Here is a 17,810-nt window from a genome sequence, read left to right on the forward strand (position 1 = left end):
ATTAGCTGGGGCAGTCAGAAGAGTAAACAACCATCAATGTACCTCCCTTCTATTTCCCTTTTCAATGGCATAGTAAACGGAACCCTCATCACCACCCCGGGAAAACCTTGTTTGCCCATTGATCTATTAGAAACTGGAAAGTCACCCTCTATAATACAAGATTGGGTTGCTCACGTATCTATGAGGAATGCATACCTCTTGTTATTGACATCTACCGTCACAGTGGGTTCCTCATCTGATCTGCACGTCACTGACAATACTGGACACATGGAACTACTCTGTGGACACTGTCTTTGCATATATCCTCCCACATAATTTGTTTGGAGGGGGTTTCCTCCTCTCACAATCACAACTCCCTGTCCACTTGGAAGTGGAGTTGCCATTGGGGTTCTTGGTAATTTTGATGTGGCGGCATTTGTAGTACTTGAGGCAATGATGGTTGCTGTATATTTTGTTGTGGTGTCTGACGTACATATATTATTAGCAGGTTTGACTGTGGATGCACCACTGTATTCCCTGGCTGATTGTAAACACCTCTCTTTCCATTTAGTTCATCCCATCTCTTTGTCCTGCAATCTTTAATAAAATGTCTGTGACAATAATGACATATATGGTCAATTCTGAGGACCTATCTTGCCCTTCCTATACCTCCTCCTCCTCCTCTGCTACTTTCTTGTGCCCTTACACTGGCCTACTGTTGTGGATACTGTTGTTGGGCGGTCCCTGAGACAGATCCCACAGACATTGCAGTCATCTGAGTGGTGGCTGTACTACAGCTCCTTCCACTGCTCCTTTCGTTGCCAACTTTTGCTGCACTAACGTGGCTGCTGCTGTCTCTGTCACCGCTTGCTTGTTCCTCTCTATCTCCTTTTTCTTTTTACAAAAATTGATTATATATGCCTGTATCTCTGTTCAGGACTTGCCTTCCAATGCCACTATATTGTCTAGATTATCCTGTATATTAGAGGGGAAACCCTTCTTCATTGCATTATAAAACAACATGGCATTTCCCCCTGTTACCTCCCAACCCTGACCTACTTCGTGAGTCTATTTTTCTTTCATTCTGCTAAGAAACTGAGCGGGGTCCTCAATCAGCTGCATTGATTGAGCCATGAGGGACCCAATGTCAGGATACATCTTCCTCAGCTGATCTCAGACCACTGTCCGGACTAAGTTTAATGGGGTTCCTTCATACCTAGTGTCAGTAAGGGTAATATTTCTCACTCCAGCCTTTTGGAAAACAGTATCTGTCTCATCTATCTGTGTCATCTTCTATGAGAGAGCTAAGTAAACTTCTTATGTCCCCTACTGCTATGGTGATGCCTGCAGTTTTTCTCAAAGGACCTAATCCATTTCCCTTCTCTATCTGTAAGTGGCTGTAACAACATTTTATGATTCTCCTTGTCCATTTGTGGCCAAGGAAGATAATGAGGTGCCTCAGGTTCCTTACATATCAGGGGCATCTGATATATGAGAGTAACAGAATGTTGGGGGTTGTGCTGTCTGGCATATTCTTGCCTCAAACGCATACATTTCCACATGTAGGGATAATCCCAGTCTGGATCTCCCTCACCATAAAGAATGCAATCCTCAGCATATGCCATGTCACATGGATCTAAAGACCCTTCCCGTGGCCATGGACTCATCTGTGGGGGTAAACCTTCAGTCCATCCTGCTAAATTATCCACATAGGGTACAACAGTGTATCAGCTATTTTCCCCTTTGGTAACTATCTCACTAAGGGTGAGTTCAGTGCCACACAGAACTGATTTAACACTCATCTGCTGCACTGGTCTATCATGTAGTGTCAATCCTCCTATAGTTTCACAAGATCCCATCCTAGGATTTGTCTGACCATGTGTTCCCTGAAACCGCAACCACTCAAGCTCTGTTGCTCAGGTTCTCCTAGTTCTAAGGAACATGTCCTGCTCTCCTTCTCTAGTGTTGGTGCGATTAGGCAATCCCATCGCTCCTTTTGTGGGATCAAAATTGAGAAGAGTCCTTTCTTTAATGCTAGTGTCATAAATAGGGTGCCTAACCTCTTAGGTTTCAAGTATTTCACCTATGTTATCTACACGCCTTTGTAATGACTCTACTCTATTTGCCAGCTTCTCAAATCTTCCCTGAATCATCATAATATCCTTTAGTTTCTTGCATCCCTAGCATATCTTCTATCCTCATTTCACGATTACCATTCTGATCACTCTCTGGTGAAACTATTATGCTTCCCTTCTGCTTCTGCAAAGGTTGTAAATCATCTTCAGTCCTTCTAAAATCCTCATCTCTTTCTTGAGCTACATTGCGGCAGACTAACAACCCTGTCTGCATAGTCATTCCAGCTAGCATCATCTACCTCTCTCCGTAGTGGAACAGACATCCTCTCCTTAACTACCCTTCCTGTTAAATCTCTGTTTTGTAACAAGTGTGATGTAGGTAATGAAGCAAGCGACTGATGCTCACTGTCTCCTGGACCCTGCTCTTCACCTCTACACTCCTGGGGAGAGGTTAGATCTAAATGTAGTATACATTGTGCTTCTAGTTGTCCTGAAAACTGAGAGTCACCCATTCATACTTGTCTGGGAGTACTTGTGTGTCTTGGTTTTGACATGTGTTGAGCAACACTAGGGGATCCCTTCAGGGATTGTGATGGGGTCTCAACCTCAGGATTCTCAAATCCCACTGTGGCTTCCTGTAGCTGCGCCAATGGATAAATACCAGGTACATTGGGGGAATTATTCGTAGAATCTTCTGGAGGTGGAAGAGCAGTCAGGGTACTAGAAGTGTCAGCATTTAGGAGTCATTAGACTTTTCACAAAAGACTCACCATAAGGCTAAAGTGGCTTCTCGCTTCTGTGATTTAGCTCCTGCATATCTACTCTTAAGATGTGTAACAATGTGCTCTAATATTTTGTCATCAAATGTCCTTTCCTTTGGCCAGAGATAAGTGTGTTTCTGAGTGGCTTTATACCATTCCCTACAATACTGTTGAACCTTTTCTGATCACCCGGAGAGGTCTTTTGCATATGTTCTAAGGGAGTCTCCGTAGTCCCCAGTATTCCTAGCAATTTTATAATCTAATTTTTTAACTGTATACTCAATATTTCTTCTTTTATCTTATTACACTGCTCCTCTAAATAAAAAATCTGTCAATTTGTCTTTTTAGTCATATATTAAACATTATACATCACAACAACATTATACAACATCACTCTGTGGCCACATTATTTACATGCACATACACACGCATTCATCAACATATTTAAAATATAAACACTTCAACTACTTCTAAATGCTAATCACAATTGTTTGACTCTAAGCTGTATACCATGTCCGTAGCAACTGGTCACTTCCCTCTGCGCTCAAGAGAGGATAACCCTCTAACCATGCGTCTCAGAGACCATGGAATGACTTCTAGACATTAGGTCCAGGACAAGTATTGGAGTGTTCAGATCATACTTGGATGTACAGTTTAGCGACATCGGCCTTTCAGCCATCCCTCTATGGCAAAATATTGGAACACATATTGGACTTCCAACTTCGACTCACCCCATTGACCACTTTCATATATATTGGCTTAAACACTCTATCAACTGCGTAGTGCCTTAACTTAATATTGTGCAACACTTGTACACAATCTTCCATGCGATAACTTTATTTACATTACATCTGCGGTTACCATTGCCAAAGAGACAAGTGATATAATATACAAAACATGGAACGGAGTCTGCATTATCATCACCTTAAAGTCGGCAACTCCAGGTCCTACTCACCCAGTGAACAGGCAGACCTTTAGGCAACGTTTGCAGATTACGTTTGGCCTGACTCACTGAAAAAGACCCATTTCTCCATAATGATGAGCATGAGCCAGTAGTTAATTGGTTCATATTTTTATTTAAAGTTTTGAGAATGACTTATGGTTGGTCTTTGTGGTAATTCTGACTTTTAAGAACAAACACCAAGCTTTTGTTAATTTCTTAAAGGAAATTCTGATCTTGTTTTACAGGCAGAGAATGAAAGACACAGGAGCCAACTTAAAGGTGGACCTTTCAGACTAAATATGTACCCGAGAGAATATTTTGACGTAAATCCTTATCATTCAGACAGGCCATTACCACCACTAAAGAAAACAGAGGAAAAATTTAAAGATGTGAAACCCTTTAAACCAAGTTCTCCTGCTAAAGAGGTATGTTTTTTCTCAGGCTCATGCTGCAAGATGTACCTTAAGCAATTACTTTTCTCTCACTAAAGGATAATACTGTGACACAAGCAATCCTGCAATGTTTTTGTCCCCTTTATCTTCTTGATAGAAGAGACTATTTACTGTGATTTATTCCCAGCTGTTTACCTTCTGCCAGCCTACAGACTATGATTTGTCCCATATATATATATATATATATATATCGGGATTCTGAAAAGGATTTATTTTCAAGCCACGTTGATCCAGGTAACGCGTTTTAATTGCACCAGCAGTCTTTGTCAAACCTGTTTCGCCATAATTTTTTGGCATATTTATAGCAGATTCAAATTTTAAAGTGACCGTGTATACGTGAATACATTTTGAACAAGGGTACAAAGAAGTGACAGTGCAACCCAATGGCATTGACTGAGTATAAACAATAAGCCTTGTTGTCTACATGACATGCAGATTATATGACAGCATGGGCTCAGCATAGTATCCTACACCGATGACACCCAGCTCATCCTCTCACTCACGAAGAGTCCCGTAGACACCAGACTCTGCTTCCATGAAGGAATGAAGAACCTCGCAGCCTGGATAAAAGACTGTTTCTTGAAGCTCAACTCAAGACCGAGGTCCTCATCCTCGAACCCTGCACCGCCACCTGGGACAACACCTGGTGGCCCTCTGCCCTCGGGAACCCACCCACCCCTACAGACCACGCAAAAAACCTCGGCATCATCCTCGACTCCTCCCTCTCCATGAACCGCCAGATCAACGCCTTCACTTCCACCAGTTTCAACTACCTGCACATCCTCCACAAGACCTTCAAATGGATCCCCCCAACTGCAGAAGGACCGTCACCCACGTGCTCATAACCAGCAGCCTGGACTACGGCAACGCCCTATACGCCGGAATCAACAGAACTCTTCTACACAAACTCCAAACCATCCAGAACGCCGCAGTGAGACTCATACTCGGACACCACGTCACAAACACATGACCCACAAGACCTCCACTGGCTCCCCGTTGAGAAGAGGGTCAGCTTCAAACTCCTCACCCACGCCTACAAATCTCTCAACAACATCGGACCCAATACCTCAACGAGAGAGTTGTCTTCCACGTACCCAAGAGGAACCTCCGCTCCACCAACCTCACCCTGGCAGAGGTCCCCCACATCCGCAGAAACCTGGAACAAGCTCCCTGTGAACATCAGATGCTCCCCGACCCTGCACACGTTTAGGAAGGACCTCAAGACCTGGCTCTTCAACTGATCTGGAGCTGCCCCCCTCCTCAGCGCCTTGAGACCCTCACGGGTGAGTAGCGCGCTTTACAAACACCCTGATTGATTGATTGATTGCTGGAATACTCCAGTACAATGCCACCCAATAATCAGTGCTTCATTCCTGTTCAAACGACATTGACTGTGCAACTTCATCAGACCATGTGACCCGTAACAGTTACATACGAGCATAGGAAATTTGGAATAAAATATTCCCTATCGAGTTTAGGCTAAAGCTACCAAAATTCTCTGCACACCTTATTATTGTCATGCATGGCATTTACAAGCAAGTGCTTTTAATAAATGTTTATACAGTGGTTGCCAAACCCCAGATTTCAACCACTCAAAGTTCTTTAAAAGTAAGTAATATTACAGTTGCTACTGTACAATGTGCAAATAAAGTGATCTGTGCATTGTGCTTAAATTGTGTCACTATTATATTCACATAGTGACTATCTTTAATCCCCAGAGTTAGGGGAGGGATCTCACTCATATCAGACCTCATTGAACAATATCAATCTTATATTCAATTGTTTGTTCCACTCATGACGTGTGTGTGAATAATGTGCGAAAATGCCATTGTGTTAAAAAAGAGTGTATTAAAACTTGTAATCTTATTTCATTGCATGTGCACAAAAGAGCTAAGAAATCACATTACTAATTCTGTCTGTCTGTTGTCAGTTGGAAAAGTTCTGCCACATCAATCCTATTATTTGGTTCACAAGTGTACATAGAGCTCTTCCTCGATATTGTGTCCATTAGGGATCTTACAGTTAAAACGTACAATGTGTCTTGATTCGAGCTGCCTTAGGCATCTCTCTCTTTTACCTCCTCTGAGTCTTTGTGGCATTTGATCTAATACAAAGTATCTCAGGTCTTCCAGATTATTATCATGGGACTGTTGGAAATGTCTTGCCATGGCGTATGCCTTGTCCTTGTTTTTAATTGCTCTCACTTGTTGTAAGATCCTCTGATGTACAGGTAAAATAGTGCTCCCTATGTATAACTTAAAACAGCTACATTTCAATGCATATACCACTAATTGACTTTTACACGTCCAAGGCTTCGTGATGTGCCACTTTTTAACTGAAAATTGTAAGGGTACTTCCGTAGTGTTCTCTCCATTTGTGGCATTTCCTGAAGCCCTTGCTTTCAATGAGCCAAGTCGATGTTGGGATTCCAGGACTGTTTGTTACCAGCGCCTCCCTTAGGGATCTCGCCTTCCGGAATGCTATTAATGGACCTCACCCTAACTTGTGTCTCAGGAAACCATCTCCATGTAGTACGTGCCAATGCTTTTGCATAATGGATCTCAACTCTTTATGCTGTTTGCTATACCCTGTGATGAAACGAAATTGCAATTCCTGTGCTTGTGATTCGTTACCTTTAGGGTTATAGGCAAATAGCAACTGCTCTCTGGGTTTAATATTAGCTTTGTCTCATGCTGCTCTCAATACTGACTTGCTGTATCCCCTTTGTTCAAACCTGTCATTAAGTTGTTCTTGAGCTTGATACAATTGAACAGGGCAGCTACAGTTCCTCCGCATCCTTAATTTTTCAGCGTAAAGAATGCTGTTCACCAATTTGGGAGGATGGAAGCTGCAGGCATGAAATATTGTGTTACCCGCAGTCTCCTTGCAGAAGGTTTTAGTATTAATTTTACCTTCCTCAATATATACTGTTAGGTCCAGAAACTGGACTTCCTCCTTGCTAAGGTTTGATGTGAAACTCAGATTCAAGTCATTTTTACCAATGCTCCCAATAAAAGTCTCAGCTGTCCCTCGCATCTGATGGTATAAAGATCTTTACCAAACAGATTTTTTTTTGTTTTTTTAGACACCAGCCCAGCATGTCTATTAGCATTTCAGTTTGCCTGTACAATGTTAGGGGTCGGGAACTCAGAAAGTATTTCACTGCCCTTATTCCATCTTCATGTGAAATACTGGTGTACAGGTAGGAGACTTCTATAGTTATCATAAGACAGCCCTCCTCCCTGTTGATATCATACACCTTTCTTAAAAAATCACCAGTAGCTTTAGTAAAAGATGGCAAATAGGCTTCCAATCGCCGATATTATTGGACGACCAGGTGGTTTTGTCATGCTCTTATGAACCTTAGGTATAAGGTACAAAACAAGCGTCACAGGAGAATCAGTCTTAAGGAATTTATATTCCGGTTGTGAAATAAGGCCTACAGATCTCCACAGATCTAACTGCATGGAATAGCTGGTAATTACTTTTTGCAAAATACCCTCATCTACCCTCCAATAGCATTGCCTGTCCCTAAGTTGTGATTTTGCTTCTTCTTGATACATGTCAAGCGGCCACAGGACAATGTTCCCATCCTTGTCCGCCTGTCTAACAACTATATCAGGCCTTGCATGCAACTTTTCCACTAATTTATCATACCCTATGTCCCTTGCTTGTATAGAACACTTGCTAAGTTGTTTTGTATATAGTTCCTTCAAATCCTGAATGACTAACTCATTGAAGGAATCTATCAAATCCTTGGGTACCATGGGTAAAAAAGTTGACCGTGGCTTGGAGGGTGTGTTGGGTTTGTCATATATTCGGAGGCCTGGTTCCTTAAAAAACGTGTCATAGGATACCTCCTGTGTACCACCCATTTCCAGACTATTCAGGTCCCTTAAGACTCCCAAATCAGAAACTTGTAATGCTGTTGTGTCCTCTGCATATTCAATTGCCCTAGTCTCAGTTGGTTTACTGACTGAAAAATATTTGGCAAGCCAAAGTTTGCGTGTAAACTTAAAACAGTCAGCTCTGGTCTGCACATAGTCCATGTCATGGGGGTAGAGTAAGAGAGGCCATGTGATAAGATATGCATTTCATCTGTATTTAATACCAGTTCTGACAAATTAATAATGCTTATATTATTGTCTTTTTTCATTTCTTCTTGTTGCCCGGTTTCTTGTTCGAAAATTCTTCTTGTTCTTCTCGACCTGCCTATTCTCCCTCTCCTCTTTTGACAGGTCTTCCTTACCCCCGTAAAGGCCTTAGGCTGCTGTTTCTGTTCCATCGTAAAAAACGCAACTCCTCCTCTAAAGAGGGAATGTTGCCCGTTTGTCTCATTCGTCGTTATCAGTGTCTGCCTCCGAACTCACTTCAGACTGATTCCTCATTACCTTTGGCTGTATTACTCGTAAGACCAGTAGACATCTTCTGCCACCTAATGTTTTCAAATTGTTTGGAGAAGGTAAATATTTGGCCCCTTTGATAGTCCAATTTGTCCCTTCGGAACTTCGTTACCTTGCGGTCTTTGATGATTTGCTCATATTTCTTTATCCGGTCTTGCATTTCTTTTTGCATTTTTTTGATGGCTTCCTGACCTAGAAGCTTACTCAACTGTTCAGATAGTGTGTCAATTTCTTTCAGAAGGGCTTCACTATCTATATCCGCATATTTAATCAGAATTGCTAACATGCGCTTCGATATATATATATTGCCAACAATCTGATTCCCAGTGTCAGCGCGCTCAGCCGTCTGGTGCAGGCAAAGAACGGGTGGAATCCAGCCCGATATTATTTCCAAAGCAAAAAGAATGCTGCACTCCAGAAATGGATTTCAAGGGTTGGTTGTTTCACCACTACAACCACCATCGCATATCACCATAAGGGCTTGTTCACGGTTGGGTAAGTCCTTTCTCTATGTCATAGGGAAGATCAAGCCCTATCACATTGTAGAGCCTCACTCTATCGACCCTGAAAGACTCAAAGCTCCACAGACATAGCCCCCTGTATCTCTTTTGAGGATTGCAACTGCTTCGCCCCCCCTAGAAGTGTCAGGAGACCATGGGTGTTTGTCCCCGCCCTGGGTGGGAGGCCCTCTTGTGTCAGTTCTCCAGCGTACAGAGTGCTCTGAGTAGCCCCGTGAGGGCCTGCGTTTCAGAGAAGAGGCAGTGCTGTAACACCCCTTCTCCTTGATCTACACTCTTGATGTTGCCTGCCTGGTGACAACTCCCATACCGGCCCACAGGACTGAGGGCATCATGGCTGCAAATCGCTCAAAGACCAATGCAAATGTTATAGACTTGCTGGGCAAACTCCCTGTCAAGAAACCGGACCAGCATCCTGAGAGTCCACCTGCCCTCTCTTCCCAAAACATAAGGTCAGACTTTGGGGCCCAGGCAACTGAGGAACCAATGACCTGCGCATTGCTAGAACATCTCTTTGGGGCCTTGATAGAGGACATTGCAGCCCTCCGTCTTGACATCGCAGCCGACGACAAAGGGCTTCAGAAGGAAATCGGAAAGGTGGGACAACGGCTGGACACTCTTGAGCGGGCCAGTGACCGTAGGGAGGAAGAAGTTGATGAGCACAGGCAGGAGTTGCTTGATCTGAGGGACAAAAATGAAGATGTATACTATCGACTGGAAGACCTTGAAAACAGGTCACGCTGCTCCAATGTTTGCATCAGAGGTGTACAGCTACAGGCGGATTCGGGGAAACTAGAAGACTACGTGACAAGGATATTCAGACAGCTGGTCTTAGAATTGGTAGACAAGGATATCCCCCTGGAACACACGCACATGGCAGGCAGACCGATGAAAACTCCTGGATTGCCTCAGGACATCCCTACTTGCCTGCACTCTTACAAACAAAACAAATTGATCATGTCAACAGTAAGGGACATGTCCATCATTACTTTTGAAGGCGTAAAGATTAGCAATTTCACGATCTCTCTCCACTTATTCATCAACACCGCAGAACGCAGCGGCCTGCCACAGCTTTCGTACGTGAAAAAGGAGTTCGATACTGATGGGGGATCCCTTTAGAATACTATTCGAGTGGAACCAAGAGACTCATGCAATCCGCATACTCGAGAAGGCACGCACAATCTTGGGCTTGGATTCCGCCTCTGAAGACACCACTCATTGCTCAGGGGCTGCTCACCCTCACACTCCACCAAACGACCGAAACACAATCAAGCCCTCTGCATTTGAAAGCCACAAAAAATTAGCAGTCCTGCGAAAGTTACAAGGACAGGGTATTGCTTCAGGACTTTTAAACGACTGAGTCTTTGTTGAAGGCGACAGACGGTAGCCGTTGGCACATACTTCTTGCCATACACTGAGCCCCTGGTATTCAAGCAAAGCTGGCGTTACTGTAGCAATTGCTCATTCAAGCATACCCACTCAGCGGGGCTCCACCATTTCCCTTTAGGGCTGTTGCAGTGATGGTGGACTGCCTGGATCATGGACCTCGTCTGTTTGAACTGTTGTCTCCCGGCAATGGGAACGCCATTGTTATGTAGTTTTCCTTGTTTTTCTCTTCTCTCTTCCTGATGCCTCTTCTCTTAATTGATCTAGTCGTAATCAACATCAATGTCAGCCTTCATGGAAGTCATGGGCTCTATCTCCTGTGTACCCCGTTGTCCATTTCTCTAGCAGAAGCTTACTAGATCACACTGTTCCATGCTCAAATTTCTTAGCTTTAACATACGGGCCTCAATTCCCCAATGAAGAGGCTGGTACTTCTTTCCATGCTGAGGGAAGCCAAATGCGATATATGTCTAATTCAAGAGACCCACCTCCTAAAGAAGGACTGGCATTGTATATGATCCCGCTGGTTTGACCGCCAGTTCTTCTCCTCAGGGCCTAAGAAACGTGCTAGTATTGCAATACTTTTGGCCACCCACATCCCAGGCCGCATCCTCCAGACTCACGCCGAGATAGCTGGCCGGTTACTTGCGTTCAGGCTTACCCTACACACCTACACATTCACAATCGCATTGGTATATGGCCCTAATGATCATCAAGAATCCCTTTTATTAGACGCTATGGAAAGGGTATAGACATCCCCAGACTTAAACATCCTGATAGGTGGAGACTTCATCTTAGTGCCAGACACACACTTGGACCACTCAGCTCACAGAATAGGTCAAATGGAGGCCTTCTCTGAGGCCTTTGCTGGATTAGGGACGTGTGACCAGAAGATGTGTGGCAGACGAAGCACCCCACTGACTAGGATTATACTTTTTACTCCATCCCACCAAACATACGCTCGCATAGACCTTTTTCTGACTTCCTTGCGCTTATCTGCCACTGTGGTGGGGGTTGACCTGGGTACAGTGGCCTTATCAGACTACTCTCCTATATTCATAACCTTACGCACCTCGTACCATCCATCACAATCTAACAACTGGTGCCTGAATACTAAACTTCTTACATTCTCCCCCAGTCAAAAGATCTGGGTTAAATCTATCGTTCTTTTGCTCACCACGCCACCCCAGTTTGGACCCAGCCATATGCAAATCAGTCTTGACCCTGTGCCCCATGGGAGCAGTCCAGACCGAACTGCCAGGCCAGGTCCTCCCTGGACCGGAAACAAGAATCCTTGGACCGGTTTCAGGGTATGTCACCCTTCTTCAGCCAGACTAGCTTGAATCCAAACTTCTACATCACACATCGGTGACATGGGCATACTCACTGACACCATGAGAGATGCCATCATCACAGTGATTACCAGACCGGGGAAAGATCCAATACATTATGCCTCTTGCTGTCTCATATCTCTGCTGAATGTGGATGCCAAGATCTTCACTAGCATATTGGCAGCGCACTTGGCCTCCTACATGCAAAGTCTAATTGACGTGGATCATGCAGGATTCATCCCAGAAAGAGGCTGCAGTGATATCACCAAATACCTCTGCCATTTAATGGACAAATCCCACTTGTCACGCATACCTGCAATACTGATAACGAATGACGCCAAAAAAACGTACGACCGACTACATTGGCCATATTTGTATGACGTCCTGGCCAAGTTCGATCTTGGCCACCGTTTTCAGCAGTGGTTATGGTGTAATTACATTAACCAGAGGGCGCAGTTCAGGGTCAATGGTGTTTGGTTGAACCCTTTTAATATCTTGCGAGGCACTAGATTGGGCTTCCCTCTGTTCCCCCTTCTTTTCGCCCTGTATATTCTCAGGTAACAAGAATCCAGATGGGAGGCAGAGAGCACAAATTCGCCTGGTATGCAGATGACGCCATGGTATCACTCACTCACCCACTGACATCTCTCTCCCATTTGGTCTCAGAATTGGAGACTTTTGGTACAATATCTGGGTTTAAAGTTAATCTACAGAAAACGATGATGTTGGGTCTCAGTCTCGCAGGATGAGCAAGCTTAGCTGGACTGCCTCTTCCCATTCCTTTGGGCTATGCAGGGGATTCCATACCTGGGCCTTTGGATTCATGCCACCCTTTAGAAAACAGTGGAACGCAATTGTAGTTAACTTATTTCCATAGCCAGGGCAGACCTGATTTGTGGATGGGAGACTCTCTCACTTGGATGGGGAGACTGGCAGCAGGGAAAAGTACACTTCTACCAAAATTACTGTATGTGATGCAGATGCTGCCACTTCAACCCCCTGCACATGTCCTGGGAAAGTTGCAACACTTAATCAAGCATTACATTTGGGAAGGCTAAAGAGCTCGAATGTCCAAGAAACTAGTTTATTGGCCACAGAAAGAGGGTGGACGTGGAGTACCTCATTTGGCGTAGTACTATCAGGTGGCGCAACTTAGGCACATGGTTGAGTGGTCCTGGCCCCTGTCAGAGAAACATCTCCATCTCCCCAGTCCTGAGGGCTGCAGTGGGCACCTGGGACAAAACACTAGTCTCAAAAAACTGTCCACACAAATCTCCCCACAGACACCGATACTTGATAATCCAGACTTCTCTTCCATCATGCAGAGCGCCTCCTTCCTCCAATGACAGCTCGCCCTTTGCAAAAGAGTGGGTTATTTGTTTGACTTAGATGGCCTATTGGACTTTAACCAAGTCCAATCAGACTTTAACATCTCTGACACTGCATATTGGCAGGCAATACTTAGCTATTAGACACTGGGTCACGCAAACCCACATTAAATTATATGCTAGCTCCATCTCACACCTTTCTAACTATGGCTAATTACACGCACATCAGACAAGAAACTGATGAAGGTAAAAAAAATAATAATAATTCACAGACACAGGTGAATTTCAAAAGTAGCTTTATACGTATATACGGGGACAGATGGCACAGAAAACTAAGTGTCCAAATTGCAGAAGTTCATCACAGTCTTTTATTCCTGTAAACCACAAAAAGGTGTTTCAGTACATGTCCAATAAAAATACAGTAAAAGGTCATTTTGTTTCATTTTTATGGACAAATAAATGGCGTGTTGCTGATCAAAAGGTGCAAGTATTGCACAAGCATTAAGCATCTAGCCAATCAAAGTGAAATAGCACTTTTGGTATATGCGTGATGTCGTGTCTACATTAGGCCTGGGCAAAAATTTCGTTCCGTTCGCGGAAATTGCGATATTTTGACATTTTTGCGTTCCGCGGAGAGCGCGAAAATGTCAAAAATTCCGGTTTCCGCAGCTTGGCGATAATTTGTTTCTTGCTCGCGCTGTAAAATGATACATTCTCGCGCGCGCGCGATCGCCTTACCTGAATCCCTGCGTTCGCCGACAAGTTTTCTTGATCCGGTCGCGTTCTCCATGAGATGTTGTATTGTTTTTAGCCATTTGCGCTGTCTCGCGACAGTTCGCGCCCGCAGTGACGTCATGCGTCGCGCGATCACGTCTTTCTTCTCGCGATCATGCACCGCGAGAACAACTCAAAACAAGATGGCCGCGCCCGCAAGCAGCCACATGGGTAAGTTGGCGACCCGCAACCATGCAGAAAATCGCGCGAACATGCCGGAAAAAAACTTCCGCATCTTCGCGATATTTCTGCTTGTTTGCGATAATTTTAAACATTCTCGCGATAATTTGCGAAGGTTAATTCCGCAAATTCCGCCCACCCCTACATTTCATGGTGGCTGGGAACATCAAATGTGTCTAGATAGGGCTTTACACAATACCTGTGCAATCAACTTTCGGCATTTGATCTTTGCTATATATGGACATATATTGACACATTCCATGTTCAGAAAGTATGGCAGCAACTTACTACAGGAATTGTGCATCTTGTGATATTTCTTTTTTTTTTTTTTTTTTTTTTAATTTTATTTTGAGAACTTTAGAGCAGAACATACAGCTGTGGACAAAGGAATAGCACTGAATCAAACAGCAAACATCATTAGACATATTAGGCGTGGTGGAGGACTTCGTAGTACAGTGCAAATAACATAAGCGAGAGCATCAGCATGAGATCAATGCAAACCAACATCCCTGTTTCCCAGCGCCGACAACGATGCCCGGCGTGTACACCCCCGGGAGGGAACCCAGACGCTGCACACCGCATTCCAGAGTCATATTGAGGCAGCCAGTCGCACGACTTACAACCAAAGCACTCGCCACGCTCCTGCCACACGCCAGCAGCCCAGGCATCCAGTTATGCCAGTCTCCACGGCCACCAGCACACCACTACTCAGCTGCCAGCACGTCTCCCGTGGCGGCGCCCTCATTTCGCAAATAGCAACGCAGCGGATCCCAAATGTCCGTGGGCTTGGACGTCGGGGGCATAAGCTCAGAGTAAGTACATATCTGTTCTTGACAGTATACCAGATCTCGCAACCAGTCCTTGAATTTCGGAGCCCTGCCTCTACCCCATCGACACGCCACCCGTCGCTTAGCAAGCAGAAAGGCAAGTGCCATGAATTTGCCGTGCGTCGCCTGTATAGGCTCCACGTAACCCAGCAGCGCGAAGGAGGGGAGATGGCACCAAAGCCGTGGAGATCATCTTCGAGAGCGCATCGAACACCTGACACCAATATTGATGCACCGCCGCACACGACCAAGCCAGGTGGAGAAAGTCCGCACCGGGAGCCCGACAGCGCTCGCACCGGTCGTCATCGCGAAGCTTATAGCTATGAAGCCTAGCCGGGGTATAGTAAAGCCTATGGATGTATTTGTAATGGATAATTCTAAGGCGACTACTGGAGGAGACGCGATCCGTCTGCATTAAGCAGAATTGCCACTGCTTATCCGTTAGCGGGGCCGGTAGTTCACTGTCCCATTTCTCCCTAGCCGCCAACTGCGGCGCCGGCGCCGAAGCATGCACTGAGCGGTATATTTTGGAAACGAGCCTGGCAGGAGTGTCGTCATTCAATATGCGTTGCAGTGGAACCATATGTGGGGGTTCCTGCGGAAAGTCGGGCGTGAGTGCCCTCACCCCCTGCCGGAGTCGGAGGTACAGGAAAGTATCTAGGGGAGTAGGCTGCATGCCGCCATACAAGTGTTCCATAGAACGGAACGCGCCATTGTGGTACAAATCCCCCCATGTCTCAACATGTATAGCTTGAAGTAATTTCCGAAAACCTGCCTCCTGCAACAGGGGCATATTCGGGTGGTAAGCAAGGGGCAACAGCGGCGCGTACAGCAAGTCCAGTCCGAGAATGGTAGCCAACCTCTGCCACGCAGTCACTGTGCTAATCAGCGTCGTGGGCGTCTTATCTCTCCCCTGCACCGGAATGTACAATGCTCCCTCTATAGGAATGGGGTGCGCTAGCCAGTGTTCAGCTGCAACTTGTGGCATATATCTAGGCTGCCGTAACCAAAGGTAGGCATAGTGCGCCTGGGCCGCTAGGTAATTGAGCTCGAAGTTGGGAATGCCAAACCCGCCCTGGTCGTAGGGCTTAATAAGTATCTCCCACCTGAGCCGTGGCGTCTTACCTCCCCACACCAATCTGGTGAGCTCCGATCGGAGCTGGCGAAAGAAGAAGGCACTGGGGGAAAAGGGAATATTTAAGAAGAGGTACAACAGTTGCGGCAATATTACCATTTTAATCAATGATGACCTGCCAGCCATGGAGAGGGGCAGCGCGATCCAGCGAGTGACATAATCCGTAATGCGAGACATCGCAGTACCATAATTAGCCCGAAGAAGCTCGTCCCTGCTCCTCTCAACGCGGACGCCCAGGTACTTGAAATCCCCCTCACTCCAGGCAAGGGGGAAGTCGAGCTCGAATCGCGCAGTAGAGGCAGTCAGTGGGAACAGGCAAGACTTGCTCCAATTGATCTGGATACCAGAAAGCATGCCAAATCGAACAAATTCTTGAAGGATCGGGTTGAGGTTCTCCTTAGGGTCGCGGACGTAAAGGGTGATATCATCAGCGTACATGGATATCAATATTTGCCGCTGGAAGCAACGCAACGCCTTGTCTCGATGGTGTTGCCGCAACTTGGCCGCCAGTGGTTCCATGGCCAAGGCAAATAGCAGGGGCGAGAGAGGGCATCCCTGCCTGGTGCCTCTAGTAATAGGGAACGCAGAGGAGAGCTGACCATTTACCAACACCCTAGCCTTAGGATCAATGTATAGCAACTTGATCCATGAAATGAAAATGCTCGGGAATCCCATCCGCCCCAACACTTGGAACAGATAGTCTCATTCAAGAGAATCAAACGCCTTCGTGGCATCGAGGAATACGGCGGCCATGGGCAGGTCTTCGTGTACCGAATTAAGGACCGAGAAGAAAGTGCGGAGATTGTGGGATGTAGCCCTACCGGGCACAAACCCGGACTGATCGGGCAGTATCAGGTTAGGGAGGAGGAGGTTGATGCGGGTGGCTATGATCTTAGCTAGGATTTTCACGTCGCAATTTAGCAGGGAGAGGGGCCGGTAAGAGTCACAATCACTCGCCGCCTTCCCTGGCTTAAGAAGCGAAGTGATGAGGGCCATGCGCATAGAGGGGGGGGAGGTGGCCCACCTCCAGGGCATCTTCATACACCTCTCTCCAGACCGGTGCCATAAAATCGATGTAGGTTTTGTGGAATTCGATTGGTATCCCATCTAGCCCGGCGGCCTTGCCTGACTTCATGTGCATGATGGCTTCCCTCACCTCATCCAGTTCAAAAGGAGAACTCAAGAATTCCCTTTGTGTATCACTGAGCCACCCCAGGGAGACATCCGCGAGGTAGTCGTGCAATCGTAGCTCCTCTGCCCTGGTCGACGCGTACAGCACACGGTAATGTGCCACGAAGGTGTTGAGAATGTGCGCAGTATCCCTATAGAGCGTGCCATCCGCCCCCACTATCTCCATGATCGTATTAGAAGGACGCACCAGTCGCATGGTCGCCGCCAGGGCTTTCCCTGGCCTCTCACCCTCCCCATAGCTCCGGGCCACCCAGTACCTACCCCTAAACTTCGTTTCCCTTGCAGCTTCAGCAGTATATTCCGAGACCTTGTCCCGAATACTAGCAAGCGTGGCATCATCCGGATGTACAGCCAGCGACGCCTCAAGCGCCTGAAGATCTGCCTCCAATGCCCGCAGACGCGACATTATGCTCTTCAGAACTCCCGAGCCTTTGGCAATGCACAGGCCTCGCAAGGTCACCTTGAACGCATCCCAGATGGTTTCAACATCTCGCACGGAGTCTTTGTTGCGCCTAAAGAAGTCCAGA

The 17,810-nt window shown here is 45.9% G+C and overlaps 1 protein-coding gene across 3 annotated transcripts in view; it reads left to right on the forward strand.

Moving 5' to 3' along the window:
* CFAP96 (cilia and flagella associated protein 96) overlaps window positions 1–17,810 on the forward strand; it is a 262,999-nt gene that overhangs the window by 214,339 nt on the left and 30,850 nt on the right. For all 3 annotated transcript variants that reach the window (XM_085641942.1, XM_085641943.1, XM_085641944.1), the window contains exon 6: window positions 4,004–4,183. In XM_085641942.1, coding sequence (XP_085498068.1) covers window positions 4,004–4,183 — 180 coding nt within the window. The remainder of the gene's footprint in view (window positions 1–4,003; window positions 4,184–17,810) is intronic.

The sequence above is a fragment of the Triturus cristatus genome, chromosome 2_2 (assembly GCF_964204655.1).
Source record: "Triturus cristatus chromosome 2_2, aTriCri1.1, whole genome shotgun sequence".
NCBI classification, from domain to species: Eukaryota; Metazoa; Chordata; class Amphibia; order Caudata; family Salamandridae; genus Triturus; species Triturus cristatus.